Source organism: Balaenoptera ricei, chromosome 1 (assembly GCF_028023285.1).
Source record: "Balaenoptera ricei isolate mBalRic1 chromosome 1, mBalRic1.hap2, whole genome shotgun sequence".
Lineage (NCBI taxonomy): Eukaryota > Metazoa > Chordata > Mammalia > Artiodactyla > Balaenopteridae > Balaenoptera > Balaenoptera ricei.
This window is the reverse complement of record NC_082639.1, coordinates 144,176,113-144,192,885: the sequence shown is the minus strand read 5'-3', so window position 1 is coordinate 144,192,885 and position 16,773 is coordinate 144,176,113. Positions and strand designations below refer to the sequence as shown.

At 51.9% G+C, this 16,773-nt stretch overlaps 1 protein-coding gene across 1 annotated transcript in view; it reads right to left on the bottom strand.

Moving 5' to 3' along the window:
• CACNA1E (calcium voltage-gated channel subunit alpha1 E) overlaps positions 1-16,773 on the bottom strand; it is a 370,252-nt gene that overhangs the window by 59,138 nt on the left and 294,341 nt on the right. The window contains exons 18-26 of the mRNA XM_059903912.1: positions 14,720-14,787; positions 13,142-13,239; positions 8,985-9,041; positions 7,154-7,807; positions 6,426-6,739; positions 4,234-4,393; positions 2,934-3,063; positions 2,171-2,230; positions 1,291-1,397 (exon numbers count right to left, since the gene is read on the bottom strand). Coding sequence (XP_059759895.1) covers positions 1,291-1,397; positions 2,171-2,230; positions 2,934-3,063; positions 4,234-4,393; positions 6,426-6,739; positions 7,154-7,807; positions 8,985-9,041; positions 13,142-13,239; positions 14,720-14,787 — 1,648 coding nt within the window. The remainder of the gene's footprint in view (positions 1-1,290; positions 1,398-2,170; positions 2,231-2,933; positions 3,064-4,233; positions 4,394-6,425; positions 6,740-7,153; positions 7,808-8,984; positions 9,042-13,141; positions 13,240-14,719; positions 14,788-16,773) is intronic.

Here is a 16,773-nt window from a genome sequence, read left to right as displayed (position 1 = left end):
GCACATAAGGAAAAAGGACACTGGAATTGTCCTGACTGCCAGCTCAGGGTCACAAGTCACATTCAGCCTGGTTCTCCTTTGGAGGGTCCCCCATGGCTGGGGCAGCAATGGACACAGTCTACTTCCAGGTTCTGGGAGGTCTCAAATTCTTAGCACAGCTGGGGACCTTTCATCTCTCCTCCCACTCTTGGCCACCTGAGGAACATTCCTTCTTAACTCTTACCCCATTTCTTTCTCTGCCAGATGGATAGGGACGGAAGCTGACAGTGTCTGGGGAGAAGGTGGGACAGATGATCCCTACTTGACCAGTTGGATCTGGGAAGGTCAAGCCTATGGAGGTGTTTTGCTCCTTCCCTTTTGTAGCTGTCATCAATGACAGAAGCTCCCAAATGCTTTCCTTGTGCCCCATCACACAGTGTAGCTCGTCTTGCCTAGAAGACTTGGCTTTCTCTTGTACTCAGAAGGCTGGAGGGCATTCTACGGTGCCATCCGGCAAAGGGTAAAGCTGCTCCGACAGTGGAACAAGGTACAGACAGAGCCCAGAAGGCTGTCATTCATCTTCTGGGGCCCTCTACCCACTAGCTTAGGGAAAATGCTCTGACAATATGTCTACTTCCTAGCTACACCCTGGAGGGCTAGGAAAGCCCTTCCCTGGATCAGTGTTCGGGAAAAAAAAAAAAAAAATCCCCTAATGTAATGAACATGGTTAGTCACCTGAATGGTTTTAAGACTGTTTTCCTAAGTGTGTTACCAAGGAAGGTTGGGAAAGTCTTTCCTTCTGGAGTTTATCACATTAACCTGCTTCTTATGTCCTTGGAATAGCTCCGGGGTACTTCCACTCATGAGCAGAGAATCTCCCCATACCCAGGATTCTGTGATTCCCCAACTCTGCTCTACCCGCTGCATTTTTCTTTCAAGCTGATCCTTTGTTTGACAGAATCAAGAAATGAAAGGGTACCTCGGCTATCCCTGGGTCCCGCGCTGAGCCCGTGGGGGCACACAGGTGAGTGCCTGCCCAGGCTCACTCATCTTGAAGGGAGGAATGCCAAGGCCTTTGACTTCTCCCTAGAGACTCGCTCTGCTCCTGTTTCACCAGTCCCACGACTCAGGGCGTGTGAGCTGAGGCTGTAAGGCTCTCAGGAGCTCTGTCGAGGGGCAACTGGGAAGCAGAGTCCCAGGGCAGCGTTCATTGGCACCACTGAGTGAACTGGCCCTGGAGAAGCCCTCAAATCAGCCGTCTCAGGAAGGAGGGAGGGAAGGGAATTGAACAAGAAAAAAAGAGTTACTTACGCCAGAGCAAAGGCCACCAATGCACCAACCACTACCACAAAGTCGAGGATGTTCCACAGGTCTCGGAAGTAGGACCCGTCCTGCAGGATCAAGCCCTGGTCTATCATCTGCAGGAGGAGGATGTGAACAGCCACCGATGAGCCCCAGGAGGTGCCGGTCATACGTGCCCTGAGCTCTGGGCTCCCCATGGCAATGCCCCCGCTGCCACTGCCTCTAAAAACCAACCCCGCACGGGGACCCAAGGAGCAGGAGGACAGGTCCCACAGGCTCTCTCCACCTAACTGTGAGGCCCAAGGCCCTTCTCACAGCCACCAGGGTTCACTTAGACTCCTTGGCTCCGCGAAAGCCTCCACATCCCTCCTTACATTAGTGGCTCAGAGCCCCAGGCATTGCCACATATGTGCAGACGAGAAAAATCTCAGATGGATGAGACTGGGAATAAGATGGTAACGTGGGGTGTTATGGTGGCAGGGAAGAGAGTGGAGGGCAGTGAGTACGGTTGGGACTCAATGAGGCCAGGAAGACATCCCTACCTAACCCTCTGTCTTGGCAGGTACCCAGGCTCAAACCAGGAAGAGTGTTGGGGAGGTGAGAACAGTCCCCATGCCTGAAGCACCTCTACTGCCTGCCTGAGAGGGGGCCTGCCTTCTTCCCGGGCCATGCCCACAGGTCTGCACCAGTCTAAATAGATCCCCACAGTCACGTCCTGCCACGACAGACCTCACCGGGATCTGAGGCTGGAGGAGGGGTCAGCAGAGGTGCCGCTGAGATTCTGTCATTGATCAGGAGGTGACAGCCCTGGGGAAGGGCACCAGACTAGAGAGGCAGACAGGTGGCCCATCCAAGCCCCAGAGCCCAGGTTTGCTCTAGAGGCTCTTACCTTTATAACCATCTCAAAGGTGAAGACGCCAGTGAAAACATAGTCAAAATACCTCAGCACCTGTAAGACACAGAAGGTAGAGACCACCAGGCTACACACACCCCTCAAACACGGGCTCTCCTGCACGCCCACCCCAAGCCCCGCTCATTTCTACCCTGGAACAGAAGCTCGGAGTTGTAACTGTTAATCAGACGCAGGGAAGAGAGGAGCCGTGGATACCGCTGGGGCCCCATGACCCGCTGGCCAGTCCTTGGCCCTTCCCTCCCCTGTGGTCAGAACTTAATGTCTTGGGTCTGAATTGCCCCACAGATCTCTCCCTCCCTGGGATCCTTGTCCGTTCCAATCCTCCCCACCCCCTTGACCCCTCCTGACATCCACCCTGGCCCTCCAGGAGGTGCCTCAGCTCCCTGGGAGGAGCTGCAGTGCCCCGACTTCACCCACATCACCCATGCCCCTAGGTCAGACCCCACATCCAACCCATGGGTGACTGCAGACCACCTTCCAAAGCGCTGGCTGGCTCTGGGTGTAAGGCCCGCCGCTGAGCATAAAGGTAAGCAGTGTGGTTAGGGTTAGGGCTGGGGGTGAGGGCTGGCCTTGAAGTGGTTCACACTTTGCCCTGAGGAATAGGACCAGGCAATCTCTCAAGCCTTTCTCGTTCTCCAGGAACCTTCCTTAGCTCATCTCTAATGTTGGGATGGCAGGGGCTGGGATGAGGTGGTACCAGGGCACGACGGGGGCTGGCAATCGGCCCCTGTGCACCCACTTTGTTGCGCTCCGAGTTGGTCAGGACGGGGTCCTCGGCCGCCAGGGCGATGCTGCTGGCTGCGATCACCAGGAGGATGCACATCTCAAAGTAGCGCAGGTTCACGACGTAGTGGCAGGCCCTGCGGATCCTGTGGGGCGGCGGATGAGCCCGCTGAGCCGGCCCCGCTTCCCTCCCATTCCCATCTTTCCTCCCCGCCCCCATGCACATCAGCCTCTTCCAGACAGCCAGGCCTTGGCCAGAGGAAGCCAGGGGGAGAGCAATTTAATTTCTCAGGCACCACCCCTGACTTAAAGTCCCGGTGGGGGAAGGTAATCAGATTGGTTAGAGGCTGCGGTACGCAAGCCAAGGTACACTATCTGCAAGCACATCTGAGCTGTGGGGAGCAGCAGCCAGCACCAGATGACACACGCTTGGGTGGCTACAAGGTACCTTCCACTGTGTCTCAATGTCTACTCCCCAGCTGTACGGAAACTCGGGCACAGCAAGGAAATCCTAAGAACCAATAAATGTAAAAACAGACCTTGATCCTAAGATTCCTGATGAAAGCAGCAACGGGCTTCCCTGAGCCTCAGGTATTCTGATTAAAGTGACTATTCTACAGACAGCATCCTGGCCTCGGTTGGCCTGACATCTCTTAGCCCTGGTTCCTTCCTTCCCAGGGCCGTGCCTGAATACTGCCCACATGGTCACTGAAAGCCTTCTCACCTTCCTAGACTCAGAAGCTGGTCTACGTGTACATCTTGCTCATTTCCAGGGTGGAAGGCAGTTTCTCTTTCAAAATTCCATCTTTCCTAAATCTAACCTTCCAGATTTTTCTTCACCAACCCCATCTCATGCCCTGCTTCTGCTCTGCGGGACACACCCACTTCAAAATTCACACATAGGGCAGCCGACAGATGATCTAGTTATCCTAGGCTCCCTATTCTCAGCTCTGTCCACCTCTGGAATATTTGGCGACACATCCCAAGTAGATTTCCTTCCTTCTCACCACCTCCCCCCCAACAACCTGCTAACCAAAGAGTAGGTGAAGGGTCCTTTCCTCATGACATTTCTCATTCTGTACCGTCTTAAATTACTCTTTAGACTATGGGCACAGAGTTCCGAGGCTGTTCATTAATTCCATGACTCACCTCAACTAGTGAGCACCCTGGAGTCTTCAGATGTCTGGCCACATTCCACCAGGAAGGCTCAGGAGGAAGACTGGACCCCCATCCCTCCTTCTCATCACCCCGCCCTGGCTCAAACCTTGGCTGTTTACTCCAGCACCAAAGGGAGGTGGCAACGGAGGGTGTCTTACGGGTTGGTGGTGCTGAAGATGAACATTGAGCTGTGGGGCACCATGGCTTTGCCCGTCTCACGCTTCTCCTTCTTCTGCTGCTGCTTCTCCACCTCCTCCTCATCCTCTTTGATCTCTGCCTCTTTCAAGGGACTGGCTTCTCCATCAGTCTTGCTGCTGACTGCAAGAGGAACGTGTTGAAATCTTCAGAAACCTTGCTACGTGCAGAACGGTGCCCTTCATTTTCCACTGGGGATGGGATGGAGGGGATGGGAGAGGGAGCTAGGGATGTGCCTGGCAAGGTGCCCGAAAACATCGGGGTGTTTGCTAGATTATACTGAGTTAAGCCCTGCTCTCTTCCTAGCCTTACCCCTGCCCTGATTTCAGGTGGTATAGCCTTTTTTTTTTTTTGCCATATAAATGATAATCATGTTTCCCTGGGTAAAACAGAATGGCTGTTTCTGTTGTAAAGTTTACAAAGTTTATTTATATCTAAAATCTGGACTCTTTGTATATATTCACTTATGGCACTTTTCACATCAGTACACCCTGGACGGCATATATTATTATTCCTCTTCTACAGATGGAAAAACTGAAGTTCAGGGAATTCAAGGACCTAGCCTAAGGTCATACAGCTGGTATGGGTTCCCAGTTCAAAATTCTATCTCCTTTCAAAGAAATCACATTGCAATGGAAGATTTTAAGAAGACATTACTCTGTTTGTGGCTGCCTTTCTGGCTGTGCTTTTTCCCGTCACGATTAATGTAGAAATAAGAATGCAGTATTCACGTGAAGATGGGTCCATGACTTTATCCCAGGATTGAGAGGATGAAGAAGCAGAGACAGAGTGGGGCGCTGGACCACTACTCTCTGTTTCCTTACGCAAGTCCCAGCGCGGGGTGAGCAGCAGAGAGGATGAGGCTATCCGAGTGGGGCAAAGGAACCTCCCCCACATTCCCATTCAGTGAATGCTTCTGCCCTGGAACCTTGTGTAAGCAGCAAACCTCTGAGGTCCTGACCCCTTCCAGGTCCTTCCAAAAGGTAAGTCATCCAAAGTGTCCAAAAACCCTCTGATGACACGCTCTTACCTACGACCAAGGACAGGGACTAGCCCCAGAAAGAGAACAGAGGGGGGGTCAGACTTTCTTAATGTTGTGTCTCATAAAGGAGGGCCCCCAAAACTTCATTATTAGAACATAAAATTAAATAAGACAGCAAAAAAGGTTGTGAGTCTGAGATCCTGAGACATGCCCACCCAAGTCAACCCCAGGGGCACCGGATATGCGAGATTTCACTTTTTAAAGTAGTACTGGCAGTTTGAAGAATACTTTGAGACATTTTCTTCACTTTGAGAGGGTGAAGAAGTGGGAGAGAGAAAAACAGGGAGAGAGGACTGTTCTGTGAAAAGAGAAGAATATGGGGAAAGAAAGAGAGGAAAAAAAGCAAGAGTGGAATCCTGTGGTCACGATTCAGTGACGATGAGATGGATTGTGGGATTAATGCAGAGATGGGTGGGGGGTCAGGGCAGGGATGGGTGTGGGTTAAGTGCTTTTTGGTTGTTTCCATTTAAGGTCTCACAGGTGAACATCCATTGCCTTCAGGAACTATGAGAGAAAGTGTGACTAAGAGCTCCTAGGAGAAAAAGAGTAGCTAAGAGTAATAGATTCATAAAATGTTAGCACAGGGAAAAGATCTCAGAGGTCATCTGGTTCGATGCCCTCACTTCACAGATAATAAACTGAGGCCTCGAGAGACACAGGGTTTAGGAGCCTACACACAGAGCACAGCCAGTGCTGGCCCGAGCCCACCTGCCATCTTCTGTTCCAGCAATGGCCCCCAAACTGTCAAGTGGCAGAGCACCTGGGGGGTCCCAGAGAATGCCATCAGATATTCATACAATAAATCAAATAGCTGAATATACAAATGGGTAAAAAATCACATGTGATCTCTCTGAAGACTCTAGGATGGTTACAGGGGCCAAAGGCCTAAGGACATTTTATGGGCAAAACTTAAGACTGAGAAAATTCTAACTTATTTTTCTTGCAAACTGGGATAACACTGCTGCTATTTTTTTTTACATGTTGAAGAGTGATTTCATCCCACTGGTGGGGTTTTCCACGCAGCTTTCCAGGGATGACTCCAGAGCCATGACTCCCCCCAGCCCCGGGCACGATGGGCGATGGGGGTGAAGGGGACAGGAACTGCATTCTCACTGTGCACCACGGTCGAGTCCACCAAGGGGCCCACGTCGGGGATGGCGACGGTGACACTGGTGCTCGCGGTGGCAGCCTTGTCCGTGTTGGCCATGACGCAGGAGAGGTCGGGCTCACTCTGGCTGATGACCCGGCCCATGTCCAGCTGCACGTCCCCCAGCAGGGCTTGCTCACTGCTGCCCTCCGGCTCCTGCTCCGCCAGCGCTGCATCCTTCTCCGCTTCCAGCTCTGGTTGGGGCAGGACGAGGGGTGTGTCGGCCTCGTCGAGGGCTCCTGCCAGCCCGGAGCCTCTGGACACCATCAGACTGTTGGTCCTGTAAAGAGAGAGGGGGACACAGGTGGTGCTCAGACCGAGAAGCTGTTCCGAAACGGCTGATACGCCCGGCGAGAGGGAGAAGTGCGGGGAGCCAAAGCAGCCCTGCCGGAGAGCACGTGGCATCCGGTGCCTCCCACCCCACCCAGCCAGGCCGAGGAGCTAAGGTCCACGGGCGGTATCCACTGCCTTCACTCCTATCCATTCATCCACTACCCACTCCCAACAGGAGATGCCCTGGTTTTCAGAGGGGTAGATGCCATTGCTGTCATACTTGCACATGCCTCGTAAAAGGTGCATTAGCGTCACCTCCATTTTACTAAAGGGGAAACCGAGGCTTAGAAAGGCTTACGTTGAAGAACCCCTAATGCCAGCCGCTCTACATGCCTCCGGCATGCTCCTGTGTCTAATTTACCTCCTTAAGTCCTGGGATCGCTCTTCTTCCTGGATGGTGGGCTCCTTGCCCCCGTGGCTGTCCCTGGGCTCGAGGTCCCTCTCCTCGTCACCGGGCACAGCTTCATCCAGACTCCGCTCCTGGCTGGCAGACCTGCTCCTGGAAGCGGAGGAGGACTCCTTGCCCTCCGTCCTGACGCGGCGGTGCCGGCTGCGCCGCTGGCTCTGCCTGTGCCTGGCCCGGTCCTCGAAGGTCACCACGGTCTCCCCGCCCCCGGCCTCCTGCTGGGTCGGGTCACAGTTCCCGTGACAGGGCCTGGCCAGCCAGGGCGGCTCCCGTTTGCCCAGGGACAGGGGGCTCCTCTGGTTGTCCAGGGCACTCGACAGGTCCCCTCCGTCCCCCTTGAGGGACCCCCGGCGGCTGACGCGCTCTTCCTCACACTTGTCCAGACCCAGGCCCAGGGCCAGCCCCTCGATGGGCCTGGGTCTCCGGTAGAGGCTGGGGTGGGCATTGAGCGGGTTGAGGGGGCTCAGGGGGTTGAGGGGATTGAGGGGGTTCATGGGTGGGGCCTCCTCCTTGTTGAGGGCCTCCTGGCTGGACATCTGCATGTGCCTTCTCAGCTGGCTGGTGCGCTGCTCCCACACCGACATGTGGTGTCGGCGCCTTCGCTCCCTCCTGGCAAAGGGGAGAGGGCAAGGGCTTGGTCAGAACTGAACGCTAAGGGCCAGGGAGGGCGGCCACGGGGCAGAGGCCAGCCCTCGGTGGCCGTGGGATGGGGGGACACACAGTGCGGGGAGCAAATGGGAGAGCCCAGGACCTGCAGACAGGGTGCACAGAAAGATGCGAGGGGCCGAGGGCGTGGTTGGACCACTGCCCCCCCCGGTCCGTGGGGCTTCCCGCTCTAATCCCTGCTCCGCAGGAGCTGAGAGGGGTGGGGTCAGCCCAGGACTGAGTCCCGGTCCCCAGGACAGTAGTACGAAGGCTTACCGGATCTCCACTCCCCCAGCTCCCCTTTGCTTTCAGGGCATCAGCCTGTACCTGCTCTGTGCCCACCAATGGCCCTTAGTTCAAGGTGAGAGGCCTTTCTTCCTCCTCCTCTCCCTCTCCTTTCCCTTTCTGAGGACAGCCCGGGAGAGCCAGGGCTGAGAAATACAATGGGCAGGTACTATCCAAGGGTGACGGACGACAGTGGCGAGCAGACCCATGTTATAAAAGGTCTTGGCATCACTCTTGCAGTGATGCAGTGGGGTCTCTTCCACAACCACTAATAAAATCCATGGGACTCTATGTCCAGGGACCACCAGCAACTCATACTCAAAACAACCGTTGAACAGTCCAGCTCAGGGGCCTGGCTGAGCATTCACGTGGCAGCGGGAACACACAAACGTGACACAGAGAGTGGGCTCCCACAGGAGGGGAGGGGGTGGGGTGCACGCCTATGCCCGCACTCACACACACCTGCGGGCGCACGCCTAGAGCCCATGCAGGGGATGCTCACATGTGCCCACACGCATCCTCACTGGGGCCCACACGTGCTGTCCACAAGTGCCTGCGTGAAAGGCACCCCACCGGCACTAACGACCCACGCCGACACGTGCCCACTCACAGGCCACACGGAAGAGCAAACTGCACACGGGGTCACATACCTGAGACGCACACTGAGATAGGCACATGGTGAGAGGTGCGGAGGGGCAGATCCACAAACCATGTGCACGGAACGCCCACGCACACACCACGGCACACACTGACACGTGCACGCCCGGTGCCACTCCGCCCACGGCAAGGACAAAGACACGGTGTCCCCGCACCCACACGTAACCACTCACAAACACGCAAACCGGTACACACATACAGGTGGCTGCTGCGTGGCTCCCACATCGACATGTGGTGTCGTCTCCTTCTGTCTCTTCTGGGGAAGAAAAATGGACAGGTTCAGTTCATCCTGACCTCTAGGACCCGCAAGCCCCACGGCCACCAGCCGATCTCCAGGGAGAGGTGCAGAATCCCCTACGTGTCTGCTGCCCTCTGTAGACTCCCAACCTTCAGCTCTCCGAGGGAGTGACCCTGGTTCCTGGCTGTGTGCAAACACACGGATCTAGTATTGAAGCAAACATGCAGGCACGCAAAGGGTCTATTGTTTCCCAGAGGTAACAGCTTCGGATACTCAGTCATCAAGCCCCACTGGCACTCACGCTTTCACCTAAATATCCTTCAGAGACCTATTTTGGAAACCCTGTAAACTTGGACGAAGAGTTGCATTTCCCCCTGATCATGTCTAGGATATTCACAAGGGTGTGACTCCCCAGCTCATCCCTCCAATCTCACACAACATGCAGGGAACAAATGCACTGCCATGCACACCATCGAGGCCACCAAGTAGCCCACGGCCGAAGGCGGGGCCACCACTCTGTGTGCTGCTGTCCACATACTTCAGGATGTAAGCAGTGTCCTCTGCATGTGTGCAATGCAGTGGCCCTGACCAGAGGCCTTGAGTGTTCAGTCTATTCAGCTGGGTAAAGCACAGTACTAACCTTCCTGGCCTTGCACGGGGAAAAATCTCTTCTACAGACACTCACGTGTTGTGTCCTTTCAAACACAAGGAAGGTCAGAATGGTAGGGTAGAGGCATCACCCACAAAGGCAAACAGGAAAAATGAAGCTGTCAGTGCTCAGGTGGAGGATTACACGTCTGGGACACCTGTGGAATGAGCTTGCCCCAGTTCCTGGGCTGACAAACCCAGTCTGGCCCAGTGGGCCCTGCCTGGACCTGGGAGGTTGGCAAATGCTGCTCCTTCCTTGATGAAACTGACAGCCACCAATGGAGAACACGCAGGCAAACTAGCGCCGTTCAAACACCATGTCCACATCTGCAGAGAAGCGTGGTCCACGGCGGGCAAAGGGAGCAGAGGCAGCTGGTCTGAGCCTGAAGAGGCGCAATGCACATGAGCACCCATGGAATGGATGTGGCTATCACTGTGGAGACACCTGTGAGCTCCACAAATGAATGCACCCCTCAGCATCGACAGCTGCAATGCACGTGGAGCGGCCATGCCAAGAAGCATGGGCAGCACAGAGAAAGAGAAGCACACGCTCTAGACGGGCAGCATGCACTCCCACCAGGAAAAGCACCTTCCACTGGCTATTTGCAAATTCTCAAATATTCAAATGCCAGCCCTCCAGAAGCACATGTGTAAGAGTGTAATTACATGGAAGAATTCTCTCTCTCTCTTACATGCTCACATGTGTTCATACCCAAATACGCACGCACGTGCACGCACACACACACACACACACACACGCCAGGCAAAAGAGAGAACCAACCTCTAATTTCCACACAAATCAGATACACACTTCAAACTTCACTTCTCCAATCATACATACAAAGATCCAGATTCACATCCCATCACAACCATTAATATGTCTTCATACCTAAAATCACAGAGAAGCATCTCTCCAACTCATGCATATATGACCTCACATACACCCTGCAAGGACCCTGTGGATCAGGAAGGGTGGTTGGTATTCTTCATTTCGAAGAAGGGGAAACAGGGATTCTGAGATGCTAAGAGGTTCCCTCAGCGTGTGAGGGACCGAGCTATGACTAGCACTTGGGCCTTTTAATTTGTAACAATGTTCTTTCCGTGTTTCTCTATGGACACCACGTTCGCACTTAGTTATACCGTAGTCCGGAAGTCAGGGGTCTGGCCTGCAAGCCCAGGCAGCGCACACACACCCTGACAACGTTCCACCTGCAGCACCCACCTCGCAGCACAAGCACCGCACCCAAAGCCTGGATCTCTGCTCATCTTGGATGGTCACAGCACCTCTCCCACCTCACTGTGCCCGGATACGCACACAGCTCAATGCCTACTGCCATGTGCCTACCAGCATCTCATTCATTCTTTCATTCCATAAATAGTGATTTTCTACTCTGGGCCAAGCATCCTTCCCCCGCGTATCTCTAAACCCACTCCTCCTCCAGGCTTCCTCATCTCAGTAAATAGAACCACCCACTCCTAAGTGACAGCCAGCCCTACCCACCAGCATGTTTGGATACCTGTGTATATATATTTTTAGCCCAGACTCATGAGTGCAGGGAAAGTGGAGTAGAAACTGCTCAAGGCCCAGAGAATGCTCTAGGGAGGAAGGAGTTGTTTCACCTTTCTTCATCAATCTTTAAAAAATTTGCCGGGGCGGGGAGTTTTTTTTCTCATGCAGGGGAGGGAGGTCCCCACACGTAACTCTGGAATGTTCCTACCAGGCGAGGCCGAGGACATTCATAGGCTTTCACACGAGCTCTGGGTGGAGAAGGGCTCCTCCCTGATCAGCTTCAAGAAATAGATGACAGGGTCTGGGGCCAGGATAGAGGTCCAGCTGCCAGGGGTCTCAGACCCTCCCCAGTGATACCCCAGGACCCCTCACTCAGTCCTCAGGAGGGCCAAGAAGCCACAACAGGAATTCCGTGGTTCTGTGGTCACTTCTCAAGGCCCTTCTCCAAGGCCCTCCCCCAGCACCATACAGCGGTCAGCCCCCCCCCCAGCAGGGCCCACGGCTTGCCGGTTCCACCAGCAGCCACAGGGCCAGGCTGGTTCCTCAAAGAGAGTCTACACTCGCCACTCTAATTTATCACCTCCCATTCTCTCCCTAATCCGCTCCAACTGGATTCTGTTCCCACTGGGCCACTGAAACGGCTCTCGGGAAGGTCGCTAAGAGCGTTCATTTTGCCAAACCCAACGCTCCCTTTTCTGTTCTCATCTTACGTGATCTTTCAATGGTCCTGAGCTCCGCCGTCCACTCCCTCCGTCTGGAAGCGTGTTCTTCTCCACGTCTCCAGGACACCACGCTCCCTTGTTCTCTCTCCCACCTCCGGGCTGCTCCCCGTCAGTCTCCTCGCGGGTTTTCCTCGAGGCACGGAGTGCTCTGGCCTCTGTCCTCAGCTCCTCGTTTCTCCAGCCCACCTCTCCCTGGGTCAGCTCGCCCGGGCTGACAGCTAAAATGCCATCCAAATGCAAATGCTCCCCCAAATCCTTATTTCTAACCCCGACTTCTAAACTCCAGACTCACAGGCCAACAGCCCATTCAACATCTTCACTTGCATGTCTTATAAGCATCTCAAATTTAACGTGGCCAAAATGAACCTTGGATTTCCACTGTTCTCCAGGCTAGCAGTAAATACCATCATCATCTACCCAGTTGCTTAGGTTCAAACCTAAAAACCTGGGAGATACGTTTGTTTCTTCTTTTTTTTTTCATCCCCACCTCCATCACATTTATTCCATCAGCTCATCCTACCGGTTCTCCCTCCAAAATACAGACCGAGTGGGATAACTTCTCGTCTTCTCCATTGCTACCATGGTCTAAACCACCACCAACCCTCACCTACTTTACTCTAAGAGCCAACCTCTGTCTTCCCGGCTCCAGTCTGGGCCCCTACAGTCCATCTCCACAGAGCACAGTGACCTTTTAAAAGGGTAAATCCTAACCTATCCATCCTTCCCCTCTAGACCCTCCTATGGTTGTAATTAGAACAAAAGCTAAAGTCCTTCACCTGGGCCTTCAGGACCTCCCCGGCCATGTCTCCTTCTCTTCCCCCTTGCTCCCTTCATACCAGCCACATTGGGCCTTGCTGGGGATGTTTCATCTTCGTAATGTCACACGACCATCTTCTACACATTTAGGTCTCTGCTTAAACATCATCTCTTCAGAGAACCCCTCCCAGATCGCCCGAAGGTACTCCACCCAATTCCTGTTCCTCTGCCTTAGTATCCTGTTTTATTTATTTTACAGCTATTCTCACTATCTAAAATTATTTCTGTGTATTCATCAGCTATTTTGCTCACTGAAATAAAAGCTCTGTGAAAAAAAGAGACCCTGTCTTGCTCACTGCTGCATTCACAGGACGTTTCCTGGCATGGAGCAGGCGCCCTCCGAGAGTTCACAGCTTTGGAACCGAGCAACTGGCTGTCAGCACAGAAGCCCAGGGGTCTGTGAAGTGGGGACACCGACTCACTCGATGGAAGGCATGTTGGGCGCAGACATCGGGCTGACCTCCTTGGCCTTCTGCAGCGCGTGTTTCTGGTTGAAGGCCTCCTCTTCTTCCTGTTCATCCTAGACACAAAGCAGAGAGGACTTTGTCTGGGATCCTCGTGAAGGACAGCAGCTCCCTTGGCTCTCCCCACAAGGCGTTCTGGAGACCAGGCGAAGCGAGACAAGCAGGGGAAGAGGTGAAACAAGGCAGAATGAGGTCAGGTTGGCTCACAGACCGCAGGTGGCCAGCAGCCAGCCCCCTTGAGACAGCAGCCTCCCGGCCAGCAATTCCGGCCTCCACCCTGCCCCACCTCCTCAGGAGAGTCGTGCAGTTCTACCCCAACCCCAGTCCTCAGGGGAGCTGGCCGGGGCTGCGGAGGTCAGAGGCCAGAGCCGACCCTTCTCAGATGCTCTGCAGTGTCTGGAAGTGATGGAGGGGGACCTTCCAGGCAGAGCCCCCTGAAGTAAACGCCACACTTCCCATCACACCCTCTTCCCTGCACAGCTAAGTGACCCCACCCTGGGGCTCAGGCAGGGACCTCATCCCCTCACCCACATTCCTGCTCATAAATGTCCCTCTACGTGATGACACCAAGGAAAGCCAGTTCAGGTAAAATGACTAGAGCTACTAAGAATACATACATCTTCACAGCCTGCTCTGGTTTCACACACATCATTTTACTTGATCCTTGCAGTACTCCTGTGAGGTATGCAAGGCAGATATATCATTCCTTTTTTACAGATGAAAGAAGCAATGCTAATGGAGACCAGGGGTCAAGCACAAGCTAAAAGAGCCAGTAAGTGGTAGATGCATGACTCACAGCCAGCTTTTCAGATACTAGAGCTGGTATTTTCCCCTGCCTGCAGATAAGAAGACCCTCAAGGATGTAGGGAAGAGCAGTCACGGAAACATCACCAGGTTGCTATGGGCTCTGCCCCAAACCAAATTTGTATTATGTGGGGAGAAGTTTTCACTCAGCTCCCTAGACCATCCCACTGCAATCAGTATTGCCTCCACCCCTGAAGAAATGACTCAGAGGAAAGAAAGGAACAGTTCTTTGAGCAATGTAGCATCTAGCTTCATTGAAACTTCCCTCAAGATGACCATGGCCACTGGAATACCCCAGCAGACACAGTCTAGGAACAGAGATGATCCTGGCCCCTCTCACCCCCAAACCCAGAAGTGTGAAGGCACATGATTGAGGTCACACAGCCACAGGTCACAGGAGCAGAGGTAGGACTTAAATCCAGGACTTTGGTGTTTTCTTTATTTTCCAGGGCATAATTCTGCAAAGGATATCTTTGGGAGTTTGCAGTGACTAAGTGATTATCTTCTACATCCCATGAGAGATCCAGTCTGCTCCAAGGCTCAGCAAACTCAGTGAAAGTGAACCAGGCTCCTTTCATGGATGTGTGGCTCTCCAACTGTCCACAAGCTCCCAGAAGGGGCCTTCCTGGCAGGCTTGAGCCAGGCAACGCAGACTTCTGGAAGCAGCCCCAAAGCCCAGCAGGCACCCAATGGCACTAGAGAACCATCGGATCCCCGGAGAACAATGCTTACCTTGGTCAGCTCCTGGGCATTGGCCAGATTGTCCACAGCGATGGCCAAGAATACATTCAGTAGCGTGTCTGGGGTGATGAGTTAAGGATGGGCAAGTAAGAAAAGCAAAAGGCTCCAGCAAGGCTGAGAGGGCATCTCCAGGCCTTTCCTGCCTGGGACACCAGCAGGAACAGAAACCACCCCAAAGAGTCACTTACGCAGGGGCTGTCGGGGGAGGGAGAGAGATGTTATGCAACTCTGTTTGATGGAGAATATGTCTTCTCTCCTTCCACATGTCATCTCTTTGTACAGGACAAAGAAATACCTGAATCAAAGCTCCCAGAGGGCAAAGTGAGCTACTTTGTGACAAACTGGCCTTCCATTTCTGTGACTCACTGCCTAGCTTTCTTTTTATGGGTTTCTCATGTTTAGTTTATAGTCTGCTCTGGCCCCTAGAAGTTTTCAGGGCAGAAAACTTAAAGGAATATCACTGTTCTGTGAGACTATGGAAAATGCAAAAATATAGCTGCATCACATGGCTGTCCCTTTTCACTCTAGCAATCCCAATTCAAGGCAAGTCCCACCCCCCAAAACTTCTAATGATCATGTAGAAGTTTGCAGTTTATAATGTAACATTCAAGCAAATTATCTCATTTACTATGCATAACCATCAAAGGAGAGAGATATTGCTTCCTCCTTTCAGATGTGAAAACTAGAAGCTCAGAGAGATAAAGTGACTTTCCCAAGGCCACACAGCTGGTAAACAGAGTTGCTGGGATTAAAACCTAAATCTTTCTGGTCTAGAGCCCATGACCAGCCATGGATTTTGGAATTAAATGCACTTAGTTTCTAGTCTCCCTTCACAATTTAGTAATTGTTTGACTTTGATTAAGTTATTTCCTCTAAGTCTTATAAGGTAAGGATTAGATGAAATGGTGCCGGAAAAGCATTTAGTACAGGGTCTCATGAATAGCACAAGTACGATAAATGTTAGCTATGCTCAGTAGTATCAGCATTAATCACAATACTAATATTTTTGAGAACTTACTATGTGGAAGGCTCTGTTCTATATTAACATATAGAGTTGCCATATGATCCTGCAATCCCACTCCTGGGCATATATCTGGAGAAAACTAGAATTCGAAAAGATACATGCACCCCAATGTTCATTGCACACTATTTACAATAGCTAAGACATGGAAGCAACCTGAATGTCCATTGACACATGAATGGATAAAGAAGATATGGGATATATATACCGTGGAATACTACTCAGCCATAAAAAAGAATGAAATATTGCCATTTGCAGCAACATGGATAGACCTAGAGATTATCATACTAAGTGAAGTAAGCCAGACAGAGAAAGACAAATATCACATGATATCGTTTATATGTGGAATCTAAAAACCATGATACAAATGAACTTATATACAAAACAGAAATAGACCCACGGACATAGAAAACCAAGCTTATGGTTACCAAAGGGGAAAGGGGGGAGGAGGAATAAATTAAGAGTCTGGGATTAACATATACACACTACTATATATAAAATAGATAACCAACAAGGACCTTCTGTATAGCACAAGGAACTATCCTCGATATTTTGTAATAACCTATAAGGGAAAAGAATCTGAAATATATATATATATATGTGTAACTGAATAACTTTGCTGTACACCTGAAACTAATACAACACTGTAAATCAACTATACTTAAATAAAAAAGTCTTTTTTAAAAAAGTAAAAAGAAAAAACTTCATTAGTATTATAATCTTGTCACTATTTCAGCCTATAGTGATCTCTGTTCTTTCTTATTTTCCCCAGCTCATAGTATCTCCAACCATTTACTATAACAGACTCATATGTTTTTATTTGTGATGATAATCGGATAACTTGGATATTATGATATCTGATAATTTGGATGATACTCTATCTTGTTTATATTTATCTTCTTTATCCAACTAGCAGATGTTCCTTAAGATCGGGATCCTTGTGTCTCTTAGTAGACCTAGTAATGGTCACCCCAGTACTACCCCCACCCCCCCGCTACTATCACCACCATCAGCACCACTACCA